The sequence below is a fragment of the Aulonocara stuartgranti genome (genome assembly GCF_965226115.1).
Source record: "Aulonocara stuartgranti genome assembly, chromosome: 15".
Taxonomy (NCBI): domain Eukaryota; kingdom Metazoa; phylum Chordata; class Actinopteri; order Cichliformes; family Cichlidae; genus Aulonocara; species Aulonocara stuartgranti.
Window position 1 is genome coordinate 17,929,687 of NC_138951.1, and position 16,976 is coordinate 17,946,662.

The 16,976-nt window shown below is 39.3% G+C and overlaps 1 protein-coding gene across 1 annotated transcript in view; it reads right to left on the minus strand.

Annotated features, from left to right (window-relative positions):
* Window positions 1-16,976, minus strand: part of syne2a (spectrin repeat containing, nuclear envelope 2a) — a 91,482-nt gene that overhangs the window by 24,030 nt on the left and 50,476 nt on the right. Inside the window, exons 74-95 of the mRNA XM_082504967.1 lie at window positions 16,273-16,473; window positions 15,653-15,745; window positions 15,157-15,339; window positions 14,755-14,925; window positions 14,474-14,611; window positions 12,985-13,184; window positions 10,928-11,060; window positions 10,250-10,432; window positions 9,584-9,733; window positions 8,947-9,117; window positions 8,445-8,600; window positions 8,197-8,352; window positions 7,503-7,673; window positions 7,023-7,156; window positions 6,667-6,862; window positions 5,606-5,788; window positions 5,335-5,448; window positions 5,094-5,242; window positions 4,202-4,349; window positions 3,737-3,831; window positions 2,773-3,004; window positions 1,721-1,918 (exon numbers count right to left, since the gene is read on the minus strand). Of these exons, the coding sequence (XP_082361093.1) occupies window positions 1,721-1,918; window positions 2,773-3,004; window positions 3,737-3,831; window positions 4,202-4,349; window positions 5,094-5,242; window positions 5,335-5,448; window positions 5,606-5,788; window positions 6,667-6,862; window positions 7,023-7,156; window positions 7,503-7,673; window positions 8,197-8,352; window positions 8,445-8,600; window positions 8,947-9,117; window positions 9,584-9,733; window positions 10,250-10,432; window positions 10,928-11,060; window positions 12,985-13,184; window positions 14,474-14,611; window positions 14,755-14,925; window positions 15,157-15,339; window positions 15,653-15,745; window positions 16,273-16,473 (3,555 nt within the window). The remainder of the gene's footprint in view (window positions 1-1,720; window positions 1,919-2,772; window positions 3,005-3,736; window positions 3,832-4,201; window positions 4,350-5,093; window positions 5,243-5,334; window positions 5,449-5,605; window positions 5,789-6,666; window positions 6,863-7,022; window positions 7,157-7,502; window positions 7,674-8,196; window positions 8,353-8,444; window positions 8,601-8,946; window positions 9,118-9,583; window positions 9,734-10,249; window positions 10,433-10,927; window positions 11,061-12,984; window positions 13,185-14,473; window positions 14,612-14,754; window positions 14,926-15,156; window positions 15,340-15,652; window positions 15,746-16,272; window positions 16,474-16,976) is intronic.

Genomic DNA, 16,976 nt, shown 5'->3' on the forward strand with positions numbered 1-16,976 from the left:
CAGTCAAGCTTTCAGATGCTGTGATAAATCCTGAGTGAAAATTTTTTTTTTAAATGTTACAAAACCATAGCTCTTTGGGTCCTTAAAAATGTAATATATTATTCTGTATGATGTCTGCAGTAGTCAATTCTGTTTTTCTATCAATCTATGTGTGATCTGACCTTTAAAACGCTGTTCAGAGGGATTTCCCTTGTCCGGGTTGGATCCTGTTGAGCTTAAAGGGGTTAACACAACTTTGCCTGACCTCTCTCTGGTCACGAAACCAGTCAGATGTCATAATTAACACAGCTCACCCAACACAAATGTTAGGGTCTGAATATTCTAATAGTCAGAGAGCAAGCACGCTTAGCAGGACTTGACGAAAAATAATGAAAGGGTGTGCTCGTGTATCTGTATTTTTAAAGGTATTTTTAAAGGTATTACTTGTAATATAAGATTAGGGTGGTATTTTGTTCGATGTCTGGTCTGTCTAGGTCTTACAGTAAAGCACTGAAGGAATGAAAGGGGCAGACACTGGCAACCAGCTGTCTCTGGATGTGGATCATGGAGAGATTTGAGTCGCTCTTTGATCCCTCTTGGCAGGAGCTCAGTGCCAGGGCAACACACCAGCCTGAGTGTGTGTGCGTGTGTGTATGTATGGGTTGGTTGGGATCAGGTCCTAGATATGGGTCATGCAAAGCAGACACCTCCTACTCCTTTGTTAGTGCACAGACACACTCTTTTTCTTGATTTTCCTGAAGGTGCAGTTTTCTAAATACTCAAAACATATCAGGCAGTGATATAAATGCAGTTTTAAGGTAAAACCTAATATGCTGTCTCTTGATTAAGCTGGAGAGTGGATGGTAAATGTTTATCTTGCCTTTTATATGTGTAGATTTTCTTTCTCACCTACATCTTTCCATGTTATGCAAAATATTTCCTTTGGTGTTGGAGCCTTGATACAACAGTTGAGGCAATACTTATTCTATTTTAGAGAGCTACAAGTGTATGTTAGGAGTGTGGTAATAAAACGCACTCATTTTTGTTGTTTGTTATTTATTTTTTTAAATTTTACTTCCTGATACTTTCATTTGATCCTTTGGGTTAGGCTTGATTAGTTTAAATCAAATACAGCAGTTCATGCTGTATTAACATGTTGGGTATGATGTGTTGGGTGCCACAATCCAGTATATCAAGCTCAGCCACCAAAGGACACCTTGTGCATAAAACTGGCGAATGTCTTTGACAGAACAGCGAGAAATGATCCAAGTGAATGAGAACGACTTGCTCTGTCAGCGGCTATAAATCTGTGGGTTGGGCCCTCCTGGTGAGGCTATGGAGTAAAACTAAGCTGAATGAATATGATTCATGCAGTGAAAACCAATGGGAAGGAGTTTGCTGTGCTGACCTTTATTTCACCAAAGTTCAACTTATTCTTTATTGTTAATGATTGATAAAAACCTTTCACGCGGGTGGGCTTTTTTTTGTTAAAAGTGACACATGAATCTGTCTCCTGCAGTTCCCTGATGGTAGTGAATTCCCAGGAAATTATGGCAAATTGACCTCTATGTTTTCTGAATTTTCAGCTTTGGGTTTCTTGGGTCTTTCTGAACTGTATAAAGTCTTTTGACTATTAATCAAAACAGTGAGATTCGGATATGGATTTTACTCGTACACTTTTAAATAACTGATGATTCAGATATAGCATAAAAATGCTAAAAATTAAACACAGGCATGTTACCTCAACAGTGGTGTAAAGCATGTCTCTTCTTTCCCTCAGTAGTGATGTGGTTCGTTGCCAGGCTTCATCTATGGCCTGAAACTCTGACTGCAGTCGACTGTAACACTCTGAGTCCTTCATTGTTTCACACAGATGTTTTCCAGCCTTCAGTGTCTGGGTGTACACAGTGGAGTGCTGATCCAGAGACTCTGTGATACACTTTGAAAAAATGTGGGGAGAAATAGTCTTTAGGGTGAAACTTTTGAGTAAAAACATTAAAAACCTAAAACGTTAAGTTAATATAACTGATCTCCCTTTCAAAGCCCTCTTCTCATGCATCTCTGGGACTTCAGCTGCTCTAGATTGAAGTCCCTTTCTGTCCCCTTTTCCTTCGTTCCTCTCTTCCACAGCATGGCTGTCACGTCTGCTGTGACCCCCAACTGGTCACAGAAGACGGCCGCCCCTCCCTGAGCCTAGTTTTGTTGGAGGTTTCTTCCTGTTAAAAGATCATTTTTTTCTTCCCACTGTTGCCAAAGTGCTTGCTTACAGGGGGTCATTTGATTGTTGGGGTTTTCTCTGTATCATTGCAGGGTCTTTACTTTACAATACAAAGCGCCTTGAGGCAACTATATAAAATAACACTGAGGTTAACTGAATTGAATTGTCTCTGTTGATTCTGGTTTTGAACACATAGACAAATGAGCTAAGCCTGGTGAGTACGGCTGGTTCATCAGCAAAGATTGTGTTGGTTTAGGCAAACAACAACAACTTTTGCATGCTGTCACACAATGGTATGGATTGCCATTCAGACATGTCTTTTGCTGATGTACTCCCGCAGCCATAGGAGGAATTTCTAGTGCACAATCTCGTAAAAAATAACAATGAGCGTTCTCCTGGTAACACGCATGCCCTGATTCAGTGTCTGTGGGTTTGAGAACTGTGAAATCTTCATGAACGTAGCAAATCTCCCCACATTTTTATGGGTGGATTACTTAAACTTCATGGTCAGACTTTATATAGAAAAAAACAAAAAATTTTTCTCACTGCATTGTAAAATACATTTTTATACTGACCTGGTAATCATCGACACAGTTCTGCAGCTGATCCACTGCACAGAGAAAGCGTCCAGTTGGGGGCAGCAAAGAGTCAGCGTCCCTCAACAACTTCCACAGATGTTTCAAACCATTCTTGTAGATTCTCCATTGGTGCAGCTGTTCCTTTGTTAAGGTCCGGCTTTGACCAGCCAGAGCCACGGAGCTGAACCAGCCATTCTTTAAACTGACCACTTGTGCCGTGAGCTCAGATCTGTACAAACCAACAAAATACAATTTCAGTTTTTGTGTGTCATTGGGTCCAAAACAATCACCAAAAAGTAAAACCACATAAACAAATAAAATAAAATGGAGGCGATAAAAACTGTGTTACAGTGTGTCCACATACATACACACATAAAAACAAAAAGCATAAAATTTTACAACTAATGCAGCATAAGGACATCTCTGTCACAGCTGATTTATCTGCAATCTATAAATTACCAACTGCAAAATAAGTGGGATCTTAAAAATGTCTTCCAGCTGTGAGCAGCGGTTCCAGCAGCGAGGGAAAATTCCCTCTGGGTTCTTTCAAAATTCTGAAACCGTTCCAAGCTTCTCAAAGAATTCAAAGATGGATTCAAGGACATCGAGGAAAAATACAGCAGTTGTCTGCCATGCACACACACACAGTAATTTATTTTCAGTCAGTTTAAGACCTCAAAACAACCACCTCTCATTAGTCAAATCACCACCCCCATTTGTCTTTTGCAATGGATCCTTGCAGCTGTATTATTTCCCACACAAATCAAAAGGGTATGCACTCTACAAATATTTTCTTTTATGATTGTACTTTGACCATTTAATGTCTCATGTATTTAAAGAAAATTCTACTGATACATTTGTTATTTTATTACACTAGCAACAACAAATAAGCATTTTATGTAAAATAATTATATGCAAAGTATTTACTTCTAAGCCTTTTCTTGACTTATCCATCATTTACCTTTTCTCTCCTGTTTCTTTTTCCATGGATTTGATTGCATCACAGAGAAGATGCTGCAGAAGCTGATGTCCAACAATTATGTCAGCCTGAAGTCTCTGTGGGAGCAGAAAAGAGGGCACAATGTGATTCTTACATCACTCTTTATCTTTTTTTAAATAGACACTGTTTATGATTAAACATTTCAAAAGTGTAATAAAATTGTAATTACATTTCTTGCAGCATTACAGCTTTTCTTCAAAATAACATGAAAATTGCTCCAGTGCTGCAATGCTCTCAGTCTCAGCGATAAATGAAATTACTGGGTCGAGGAGGTCATTAGTTTGGCTTCAAAGTGAATTATCAAATTTTTCAAATAGTTACTTATAGGAGGTATAAAGATGATTATCAACTTTGCTGATTAAAATGAGCTAATAGAGCAGTTTTTACATAGTTTTTATAACTAAAAATGAATAAAACATATTCTACCTGATGGACAATCAGCATCTCTTGAAGGCTTGGATAACTCGGGTTTTTTCTGCACACTGCTTCCTGCTCCAGTTTCTCCTTGATCTGTGTCAATCTTCCACTCTTTTCCTGAAAACTCAGGGAACGCTGGCACTCATCCTGCAGTTCTCTAGGAAAGAAATGTAACATACATCAACATGCAAAGCTTTCTTTTACTACAGCGCAGAAAAAGAACACTCAGTGCATCCATTGTCTCCAGAAAATGACACAATAAGTTATTCCTCAGAAGAATTTGGCAATAGACAACAACACTACAAAAAACACCCCCACCTTCAGTTATGAGGCTTTATGTATCAGGACACAATAAAAATAATCTGGTCCATTGCAGAAATTAAAATTAAGTAACTATAAGCTCAAATTAATATATAACATATATAACATATAACATATATGGCATACACCATATATTACTCATTTAACAAAAATGTAATGAATTGCTGCATTAGTGCTTCCCAACAGACGCGGTGTAATATCTCTTGTTGTTCCTCAGAATCAGAATCTTTTATTGCCATTGTAGCAATCAAACACTGAACAACGAAACTGACGTGCAATTCTTACTTTCACAGTCAAAATAAAAATTAAGTAATTTTAATTTTATTTATTTTTAAAAGTGAGTTAAAATTGATAAAAGATAAAAGAGATTGTATTTAGCTAACCTTTACCCTGATAAGAATTACATTTACTGTGTTATAATATGTAAAACCTAAGAATAGAGGGTACACTTTCTGTTTATGATGATTGAACACTGCTATGTGATACATAAATATCTGAATTTGCCTGAAAAACTGTTAAATGTGCAGACAGCTACACATAGATTACTATCTTTGCTTTCTCGTGAATTGAACTTCCTCACCTGTCTGATGAACGAGTCATGACTTTGACCCACTCCCTGATAAGTACGTGCAGTCTCTCTGACTCCTGTTTGTTAAGATTCACGTGGCCACTCATGTCTCTGATGTCCAGCAATGATGGAAACAGACCACAGAGCTCCTGGAGTACCTGCTGCAAACCCAGGTATATTTGAAACAACTGTAGTTTAAGAGCATTTGTTAATAAAGTGTACAGGGATGTAGACAATAGTGAGTCCGACGAACCTTTACAGAGTCTGTGTTATCTTTGCCGGCCTTTAGTTTCTGCTGTAAGTCCTGCATCTGCTTTTTGAACACTTCCAGTTGGGCGTGAAATAGTTTACGTTGCTCTAAATCCTCCTGCACATTCAAAGAAATGTAACTGAGTATATATAACAGTTTGAGTTTGAGAAAGTGTCCCTCTGCACTCAGTGTGACGATAATAAATTCTCATACGGTGGGAAGCTAGACTGAAAGAAAACTGCACAGGTAAAATATTTCACATAACTTCCCTCACCTCAACACTCCTCTTTTTCTCTGCAATTGCCTTGTTTAGCAACAGGATGCCACGCGACAGCAGTCTGGTTTCTGATCTTATTAAATTTGCAGGTAGTGGTTCTAGCTGGCCAATAAGAGGCTTGGATGCTGCTAAGACATCTCCCATGATGCTTTGCAGCTCTTCAGCAGCACCCTGCAACTTCTGGATAAAAGAACAAAAAACACAAAATTCTGATTTTTCATATTCATATATATCCATGTAGTGTGTTTAATTTTAAGCAGCAGCTTTAACAGAAAAACTTTTTAACCTTTCAAATTGTTTTCATCTAATTTATTTGAGGATTTTTTTTTAAATAAAGCAGAAGATCAGAGCTTCTTTTTCTAACAAAATACACTTTTCTGTGTATTTTGAAGAAGAAAAACCCCAATATTAATAGCACCGCAAAAGCTTTTTGTTAAAAAAAAAAAAAGAAAAAGAAAGAATTTCCAAATTAAACACGTAATACTGCATCAGAATTACGCACGAAGAGGGGACATCAGATGTATGAAACCTGAACAGACCACATTGGATATTTCTGCCAGTAAATGCATGCTGCCTGTTCAGTTCCAAGAATAGAGGATCAGTCATTGAGAAAAACATTTAATTAAATTGTGTATGTAATTCGTGTACTCTCTAAACCAATGCCAGGTACAGGATGAGTCAAAGGGGGAATTTGATGGCTCTAAATACTGAGAATGGCAGATATGAAAAATAAGATCTATTAAATCCTAATAAGCTTATTTGCTTGCTCAAGATAACCTTTAATAATCCCAGAAATAGTTTCAATTCAACCACTTAAATTTATTCATGCTTTCAGATATTTGATCTACTCAGTCTTAAGCTACTTTAAAACCTTATGAAACAAATCCAATAACTTGAATTTTTTTATTATTATGACATAAATCACATTGTGGATAACAGTGGGTTTACTGCTAGAACTTCACACACGCATACTGAAGCATTACATAAGCGTATGAGGCAGCTGATTTCTGCTAACAACCTGTTCTGTATAGACAGTCTAGTAACAGCCCTAAACTCACCTTTACTGAGCCATCTATGGCTTGAGTGTTGTGTCCAGCTGAAAGTGATGACCTTGATAGCTCCTCCCACTCATGCTGCAGGTGTTTCTGCTGTGCAGAGCAGCTACAAGAGAGACGAGTGTATTCCTGCCAGACCAAAAGCGTCTCTTCTGTCTTTATGTTTTCCTCCTTTATCTCCTGCACCGTGTTCTGCCACCTGAGAAGGATGCAATGCTTGATTACTTTGCGGCTGTATAGCGCTAACATGCACAAAGTAAGACCATAGTTGCCTGATTTAGTTGACGATGTGTGCAACTGTAACATGTTTAGTTGTTAATTGAAATATTGCTGCGTGCACTGCAACGCAGGCCTCTGACCGTTTTTGTTCTCCTTCCACTTCATCACGTAGTGCCTGTGCCGCTCCATGATGGAGAGACCCTACAAGACTCTGACAGGATTTGTTCACAGCTGCCCAAAGTGCTTCTCCTTTTCCAGCCTCCTCCTGGAGTTGCTGTGGGACATAAAACACATTTCTTTTATATTCCTTCTTACTCTAAACTAAAGCTTAGAGACTGAAAAGCACTGACGGCTTGACATCTGTGAGTGCCTACATCTATTCTAAATCTGTCACAACTAGAATGAGGGGCTTTTAACTTCATACAGCTACAGCTGGTTGGTCAAAAACATTGTTTTTCTAAACTGTTGCTTTAACACTGGCAAATATATAAGGCTTTCAGGAACTGACATGTCAAACTAATTAATATGATAATTGTTAGAATGAAATACAACATGTGATTATTTTTCTTGTAGCTTTGTATGCACACAGTTGGATATAAAGGTTCACCAACAAGGCTTACCAGGAGGAAGTCCACGTATCCCTCTGCCTGCTTCAGCAAGAAGAGAGGAGCTTGTTGATGCTGAAAGGCACAGCGCACCCTGGTGGTGTGCAGAGTCACATCCCTCAGATCTCTGTGGAAACAACTCCACTTTTCCACAACCTGTTGAAGCGCAGGTCTCAGAGCTTTCATCTAGAAAGGCCGCCAGAAACAAGACCATTTATAAAGATAATTTATACTGTAGCTCAGTTCATCTGACATTTGGAATGATTTTTTGAGTACTCCATGCATTCTGTGCAGTTATTGAGCAACTTGTAAGACATATGACTCCACTAAGCACCATGTTTGGCATATGGTGCTGATCAGGGTGAGTTTATCAGAGCTTTGTTTGCTACGTCTGGAAAAAGGGACAGAAAAAAGAATAAACCAAGTGAAAGAGTGGAAGGACATAAAGCCAAAACAATAAACTTGAAAACACTTTGCAGAGGGAAAATGCAAAACTGAGTGATGAGTCACTGTGGGTCTATCATGATAAGTGACCCCTTTGTGTATGGAAGTGTTACTCAAGCATAAAGCAATAACTTTACATGTTGTCCAAGGTGTTTCAGGCCGAAATACTTCTCATCATCTGCTCAGGACAGGATTTACAGCTTATAAAGCTTGTGTTTTAATATGCTGTAATCTAGCACTGAATTATAGTAAGACTGACTTTTACCTCTTGACTAAGATCCCGGCAAGCATGACTGATGCCCTCTGCCTCATTAGAAAAGGCAACATCACATGGGCGCTCCTGTTCCCTTTTATCGTACACATGTGTGGTTTTTAACTCTTGTAGAGCTGCAGCCACTTCCTTCACTCTACCCTCAAGAGCCTGACAAAAAAAAACACATTCTCAGATCAGACCAGAGTGGAGGGGATGATACTCTACAAAAGGCCCTCATCTCTTTGCTCCTGTTACTTTACCTCCCACTCCAGCAGAGCCTTATGAGCCAGAGTTTGGCTGGTGGGCTGTTTCCACTGATTCAGCTGCTTCTTCTGCTGCTCTATCCAGCCGTGGAGACACTGCAAACGCCTCTCCCTTTCTGCACAAGTGCGATGGATCTGCTCAGCGCCACAAATCTGATGAGAGAAAGCCAAACGGTGGATGAATCATGACAAGCAAAAAAGTCATGAAAAGTTATGTCTTTATAGCCGAGTTCGTGTTAAAAAATGTATTTTCTTGTTCCTGTTGCTGTAAAGTAATATAGATTTATGGCCTCTTTGGGGTTCCAGTGCCGATATAAATCACTGATGCAGCACACTATGAACTCACACACATATTTTTTACATAATAGCCTTTTATCAATGTCCAACTTGAAAAATCTGTTTGCATCAATAAAAATATGATAGATGGATAAACATAGAGGTTACAGTTGCATCAGATTAGTAGTAATCTGCCTGTTTTATTAGTTGCTGAGATAGAGACCTGACTTTCTAGCTCTCTCTGAAAGTGCAGCCACTGCAGCCTGGAGGCACCGAGTTCCTCTGCGAACGTTGTACGCTCAGAGCGGACTGCCTGGATGTCTGCCATCTGAGGCCTGGGCTGACACAGGAAATGAAGGAGGAGCTGCCCATTGGTCACAGCAGCTTTGAATGCCTAAAAAAACAACATAAAAAATGAATAAAACTACGCAAACCGAACCAAAAACCATGCTAGATTCTCCCCTGCTTGAATAGACCAACAAATCTGATTTAATGTAGATGCCTCTGTTGTGCCACTTTTTTTAACTTACATTTTTCATACCTTTCAGTCTTTGAAGAATTAAATCAGTACTGTTTTAGTGGTTTAAATTATAGTGCTTTTACTGCAGGATGTGATTCATAGATGTCACTGACATAACAGCAGAAAGAATAAGAGCCATATCGAGGAGAGAACAGTGAAATGCACCCTTTCAAGGAAAAAGCAACGTATAAATTTCAGATGCTCGCTTGTTGATTGTCAAACAAATTGATGGATGGGTTGCGTCAATTCAAAGTAAAGACTGGCACTGAAATAACCTTTCAAATATAACCAATTGAAATAGATGCATAGGAAAAAGTGAAAACAGAGGTGGTTTAAGTACCTGGAAATTCTGCAGGATTTCAGTGACCTGAGCTGCACTGCTGGCCTTGAGGACTTTTTCTTTCTCCTGGTTCATGCAGTTCTTCATCTGTTTGAGCCAGTCCTCCAGATCAGAGAGAAGCTCCATCGATGGCTGTGCTGCCAGGAGACACTAAAAGGGGAAAAGATAATAAAGAAAGCAGGGAGGTTCACTTTACATGACATATATTCCTAACTTTAGTTAGTTTTTTTAGATTACTTCATATGATTTATCTAACAATGTAATTATATTTTTAAACATCTGCTCCATTACTATCTGACCTTTGTGCACATCCGCATTATTAAATCTTTTTTATCTTCTCTGTGATTGCCAAATTTTTAAACATCAGAATGATTATGAAGCCAAATATCTGGTTCCACTCTCTGGTGATAAATGCTCAGGAGAAATTGAATCGTGGCTGTCTTCTAGATTCATGGTCCTCCCTATCCTCACTCACCCTCATATAGATTTCAGCAGGGTTTAAGGTTGCACTCCCCTAACTGGAGAGGAGTTTTCAGTGCCCAATTATTTTTGAAAACCAACAGTACTTCAATAAATTGGAAACTGGGCCACTATAGAAACCACTAGAAAGGGGCTATTCATCTAACATTCATCTAACAGTTAGGGTCTTTTGAAAACATTCTGCACCTGTTGCAGCTGGTCTTGGGTTTTTGACATGTCAGAGGTCAGCTGGTTCCAGCTGTTCTCTAGTTGGGTAAGCTGAGTTCTCAGTCCAGGGCAGTCAGCCTCCCTCAGCTGGAGGAGCTGAGCAGCATCCTTGGATGCCGAGGTCTTCAGTACAGACATACGTTCCACTTCCATGGAGAAATCCTGGGGACATGTTGAGGTTAACTAATATTAGAAAACAAATCAATATTGTCCAGCAGCCAGTTTAGACCCATATGTCCATCCATTACAAATTTGTGTTAATTTATTTGGACTTTTTGTAGGTGGTGTTTGCCCTTTCTAACTAAAGCTGGGGACAGGATTAAATATTATGTCATGTAAGGAAGCAAATTTTTATTAATTTCTTCATGATCATGTCATAGAATGCAATAAAGGGTTAGGGTTATGGTATCTGCTTATATCAACCTCGTATACCAAAGATTGTAGCGTTCTGTAACATTTTACAAATGCATTTTACGAAGTGCTTGAAAAAGACTTAAACCACAGGAACGATGAGGAATCATTTAATTAAAAAGCAAACTAGTAAGAAAAAGACAGATGTTAGGATGTTAGGGGCAGACTGCAGCGATTCTTTAACTAGGCTGTTATTAATCTTCTTTAGGTCAAAGGCTATTTGATGAGAACACAGAAAAGCCTTACCAGCAGCTTGATGAGATTACTTTGAACACACTCCTGACTCAGGTCAGAGAGATTTACCAGACCTGACAAAGTCTTCAGGTGTTTGTTGGCACCAGCCAGCCATTCACTCACCAAGTCAAAGTTGGAGTGGAATCTGTGGGGAGGATGGAAAAGCACATAGCTCAACCAGTGGGGCAGAACATGACTGTACCTTCATACAGAGTGAGGTAAGGACTTGGGCTTGGATCCACAAGTGATAAATAGGGCTTGTAAATGAGTGGGTTTTTTTTTCTGATGTCTGGGCTGTAGAATACATTCAATGAGAATATAAGGAACTTTCTGTACAACAGATTGTCGAATTGTTGCTGTAGGAACTCATATAGTAATTCTTTGCCTATGTCTGTTTTTCATTTGGCACGTTTTGTGTGGTCTGTGCTTCACTTTTTACTGACTAAGAGCCCAGGCAACATTTCTGAGCATAATTTTTTTAAAAAAACCTAACAACATGAATCCACTAAATGTTCTGTTCAGTCTGTGGAAAGAACATAAGTCACTCAGATATGGATTTCAGGATGCTCCTATAAAGTATGCTACAAAGTTATTTGTTTATATATTCCAGATCATTTTTGCAGGTTGCTAGTTAAAGTGCTGTTAATATTCTTATTAAAAATTGCCATGGCAACTTTTGTGAATCCACTGACAAACATTTGACTAACAGTAATTAGTAGGGATGGGTATCGTTTAGGTTTTATCCGATACCGGTGCCAAATCGGTACTTTTGAAACGGTGCCGTTGCTCAAACGGTGCTCAAACCGGTGCTTAAAGGATGGAGAACACAAAATTGGTCCAAAAACCTCTCATGTTCAGCTGGTTTTTTGTAAAAAGATAACAATGTTAGCCTTTTCTGCAGCTATGGGGCATATATGGTATCACTCTTGGCTGGAAGCAGTGCTTAAACAATGGAAAAAACACAAACTTTATCCAAAAACCTCTCATGTTTAACTGTTTTCCACTTTTTCTTTGGTCATTTTAGCCTTTTTGGCCAGGGTGAAGGGAGTATCTGCCATCAAACAAGAGGACAGCCGCATGTAACTACAACGGCGTTTGCTAGTTCACCTTACTGCATTAATGTAATAATGTGGTTAGCCTACTCAACGTAAATTACACACGAACATTAAGCTACTCACGCAGAGAAGAACGGCTGCTGCTGCATCATCATCCTCATCATTTCTGCTACACTGGCAGGGCTAGGGGCCAGGACTCTCCTCTTCGGGGTTTTTGGGGGATATTGCTAACTCCGGGTCAGATAACAGGCAACCCACACACAGTAGATGCGCTCGGTGTGAGGTCTCGCAGCAAGCTATCATACGGCGCATTTCTCGGCTTTAAAAAAAACGCTATGCGTCGCCAGGTGTTTCATTGGATTTGAGGTGTTACCTCCTTTGACAGTATCACAGTATCAGCTTAAAGCACTTGTTGCATGCTGCTGAGTTTGCATATTTTGCTGTGAAGTACAGCCAGACTTTTGACCGCTTCGCCTTGGGCTATCCTCAGAAACGTAAAATGATTGGCTAGAAGTGTGTCACAGCTCAGGAAAAAAAAGCACCGAAATAAAGCACCGAAATGTGCCATCATAGCACCGGACACCGGTACCCATCCCTAGTAATTAGTGGTTAACTTCACAATCAAATGATGGAACAATGAATCACTGTGGAAAGACCAAAGAAACACACACAATACCTATACTCTAAACATTTCACACAAGGCCATCAGGTTATACCAGGCTTCATTGTACTTTAGCTTACACACAAATCAATAGAAGACTAAAGACAGCTGGTTGTGAGGCACTTTTTCACATAGTAAAACTGAAAGGTTGTGAAAGAACATCTTGTTAGGGAGGTCTAAGTTCTTTTTAACAACCTTTTAAAAAGCTCATGCTGGGTAGAAAGAGACTTTTGGCAGATATTTGAACAAAGAACAAATGAAGAAAAAAAAATCAGCAACATTTTTCATTCTGTGCAGGCAACAGTTTAAACTTTAGCCAGTAGATAATAAAGATCCCAGTGAGCCTGGATCACCTGATTTGGCTGTCCTGGATGTCTCTGCAGCGCTGAATCTCTTTCTCTGTTCGCCTGTAGGCATTCCTCCAACGCAGCTCCAGAGCGCCGCCTGTCTGATGGGTTGATGCAGCAAGCAGGGGCTCTGCCTGCAGCACCTTACCCTGATCCAGAATTGCTCCTAAAGTGGCTTTGTTGTCATCCAGCTGGACCAGTGTTTGCTAAGTGGCAAGGAGACTTATCAGTGCTTATGCTTAGAATATCTGGAAACTCGATCTAATGCTCAAAGAGACACTTTAAAAGTCTGACGTGCAAAAATGATACGTGAAAGAGGTAGAGGACAGAAAATCAACAAGTTAATAGCAGATGCAAAAAAAATCATCTCTCATTCTCAGTGCCAATAAAGCAAAATACCACCTAAGCCTTCACTATGGTTGCAGCTCTCTTTATTTCACAGTTCACTCTTTATTACTGTCACTGTTAGCTTCTATTTTCCCATTTTCCCACCAGTATTTTAGCACCATTCGTTCCTTTGTCCTAAATTGACTCAAGTACCTTGGCTCCTCACTCTGTGTCACATACACACATTACTCATTACGATGTGACTGCAGTGAAGAAAAGAGCTCTCACAAATCCTAAAGAAGCTCATTATTCGGTTTCTGTTTAATTTATTGGGGGATGTATTTTCATCACAGTGATTTCAAGTCATGACGCACAGAGGCAGCTGATGGTACAAAACTATCACTTTAGTAATTAGTCTGTGGTGAAATATGCAGTACCAAATGAGATATAAAATCCTAAATAGATTGATGGTTGCTGTCAGCTTTTAGTTTAAATAAATTCTTAGTGTAAACTGGAGAGTCCTGTCCTACTGCTGCCTGTTCATGAAACAATACAACTTGACATAATGTTCAACTAAGATGAGATAAGATAAGATAAGAAGTACTTTATTTATCCCGAGTGAAATTCTTTTGTCATACACATGCTCAATGCAGCAAGAGAGACAGAGAAGCAGAGGAATACGATATACAATATGTACAAGTATATAGTAATATACAGTAGGATAGTGCAAAATATAATATCAAATAACTGTAACAAGTAACAATATAACTATATCCTGAAAAATAAATAGCTTAGCTATCAGTGCAGGTGATTCTAAAAGTGACATAATATTGTGCAATCTTTTGTACTAACCATCTAACCAACTAACCATCTTTGTAGTTTATTGAGGGGCTTTCTGGAAAATACAGGAGACTAGAGCCCAGGATTCTTATTAAAAGAAGCACTTTCTTCTCTTTCTGTCTTTAAAACATTATAAAAAAGAAACCTTTTATGTTAACGTGAACTGATTTCTGTACGAATAATGAAAATAAACCTATCACACTAAAATGAGAAAACTAGCTCCTAGTGACAAACAAACAGATTAAGCTAAGGAGAAAGAAAAAAAGTAACAAAACAACTCTGACTTAGAGAAGTGAGGACAAAATATGTGAAGTGTGACAGGATGTACCTGGCAGGCATCTAGTCTGTGCTGCACTAACTCCTCCTCATCATCATCTCCCTCAGGCTCCCATCTGCTGATGAAGGCTTCAGACTCATCCAGCACTCTCCCCAATCGACCACAATTATCCTCCCAACGGGTCCATTCCTAGAGCAGAGCCAAATATAAATCCAAACCCCTACTTTGAAATTGAATCTATGAATGCATGTTTTTCCAGGAAAAATGAAACAAAAGTGCACATTTGTGAATGTATAAATTCATATGGCCTTCAGCAAATATGGGCTACAAACCTGAAGTCTCCTTTGAGAAGCCATTTCCTGTTCCAGAGCCTGTTGCTGCAGTGATTTGGCCCTGGCTTCCAGGTGTACCCGTTCATTCTCTTGACACTTGAGTGCTTCTGGCTCATGTTGGGATAGATACTGAACAAAAGCCATCTGGGACCTGAGGACCTGCAGAAGCTTCTATATCACCAAGAGACGAGCAAAGCGATGATCAATTAAATAAATGTGGCAACAAACTGGATGTGATTGAGGTCTAAATACTCGGGTGTCTAATGATTAATTAGTGGAGGTTGTGCTTGCAACATGGGGCTCTTTAAAAACCAGGAGTTTGCTTCATACTCTTGAAGTAATGTACCAAACTTAAATCTGCTCTTTGTCTGTGTTTTGAAGAACTTCCTGAAAGTGAGATACCTTGTGTGTGCAGAGAACAGCTTGAAGTTTGCTGCAGCTGTGAACCTGGCTCATCTTTCTCTCTCTTATGCATTCTTCACCCAGTTCCAGGAGCCGAGTTATCCCCTGAAGCAAGGACCTAGAACTGTGTTGCATCTTGGCCTTTTCCCCTGGACTTTCCCTCAGATGTCTGGCCAGCACACACTGCAGAGATACAGATGAGCAGCAGAATTTAAGAAGAATACCACTAACTTTTAAAATACAGATCCTACATCAGTAGCAACTACTAAGTCAGTGAAATGTAATCAGTTAACTATGGCATCCATATAAACTCAGTAAGCACTAATATGTCTGAATAATTGTCAGCAAACTCATTTGTCTGATATCATAACAACTGCCTGTAATGGATGCTTTTCTGTTATATTACTAGCATTTTAATTAGGCCTTCTCTAGTATTGTAACACTAGTGCTATTAATCATGCACACATACGCAGCAAAGCTGTGCAGCAGTGGTTACCTCCAAACTGGGACCATCCTTTAGATTTGGAAAGCCTTGACTCTGCCCAAGTTCAAACTCGTCCAGAAGACACAGCTGATTGGTGGAGATCTCCTATTGAAAGACACAAATAATATGTTAGCTTAAGTGCTGGAAGAAGTACTGAGGTTCTTCACCAACTCAAAATGACTGCATCACATACTTTACATGCAAACAGCTTGACGCTCGAAGTTTGCTATTAGTAATGAATGCTTGGTGTGTAAAATCTAAGCCTGTATGGTGGAAATTAATCAAATTACAAGAATAAAGCACCACAAAATAGGAACTACCTCAGAAACTATATGATGATTATAGTACTTAGAGTAGGAGTGATTTTACTGACATTTAAAAATACTTATACTAATATTCTGAATATTGAGTTACACTGCATAGCTTACTAAAACATGTCAAAGCCCAGCAGTTTTAGTGACACAGTTTCTGCACAACCACAGACATGTAAAACATGTACTATTCACAGAGTCTGTTGTTTCTGAGTGCTACTGTAGAATTTGGGTTTTGCTGCAAGTAAAAATTGCATATTTGATCTAGTCCTGGGAAAGGATGGGAAAGGGGTCGACAGTGAGCTCTAATTTATTTCAAACCTTGCAAGGGTCCTTAAGGCCTGGATCTTCAATAAGCTGATTGTGGGAGGAGGTCAAGACCAGCTGAGCTGTATGAAGACAATCCTGAAGGCAGGTCAAACAGCTGTAAGCATCTGGTTCTTCCTTTGAAAGTTGAGGCCTGGTTTCTGACACTACTTTACTCATCAGTTCAGAGAGGGTCCCCAGCTCAGCTGATATACACTGCACACAAAAACACAAAAAAGGACAAACCGAAAGTAAAAATTCAACCCTGACATTCAATTTTACAGAGAGACAAAAAAAGATATAATAGTAATGGATAGATTCATTGGCCACTGCAACATCTATTCAAATGCTCCGGAAAGCAAATATCAAATCAGTTCACTCTTTATTACTGTCACCATTAGCTTCTATTTTCCCATTTTCCCACCAGTATTTTAGCACCATTCGTTCCTTTATCCCAGATTGACTCAAGTACCTTGGCTCCTCACTCTGTGTCACATACACACATTACTCCATCAGAAATGGGAAGAATGTGGCATGGTTGCGGTGGCAGACAGGCTGATCTAAAAATTTCAGAAACCGCTAATCTACTGGGTTTTTCCCACACAACCATCTTTAGGGTGTTACGAACTTGTATGTCCATGTGTTTGTTTGTGCAGGTGTTGTGTTTTTTCTATGTTAATTTAGCTGTGCCAGGGCCCTGTTCCAATTGGTGCGTGGAC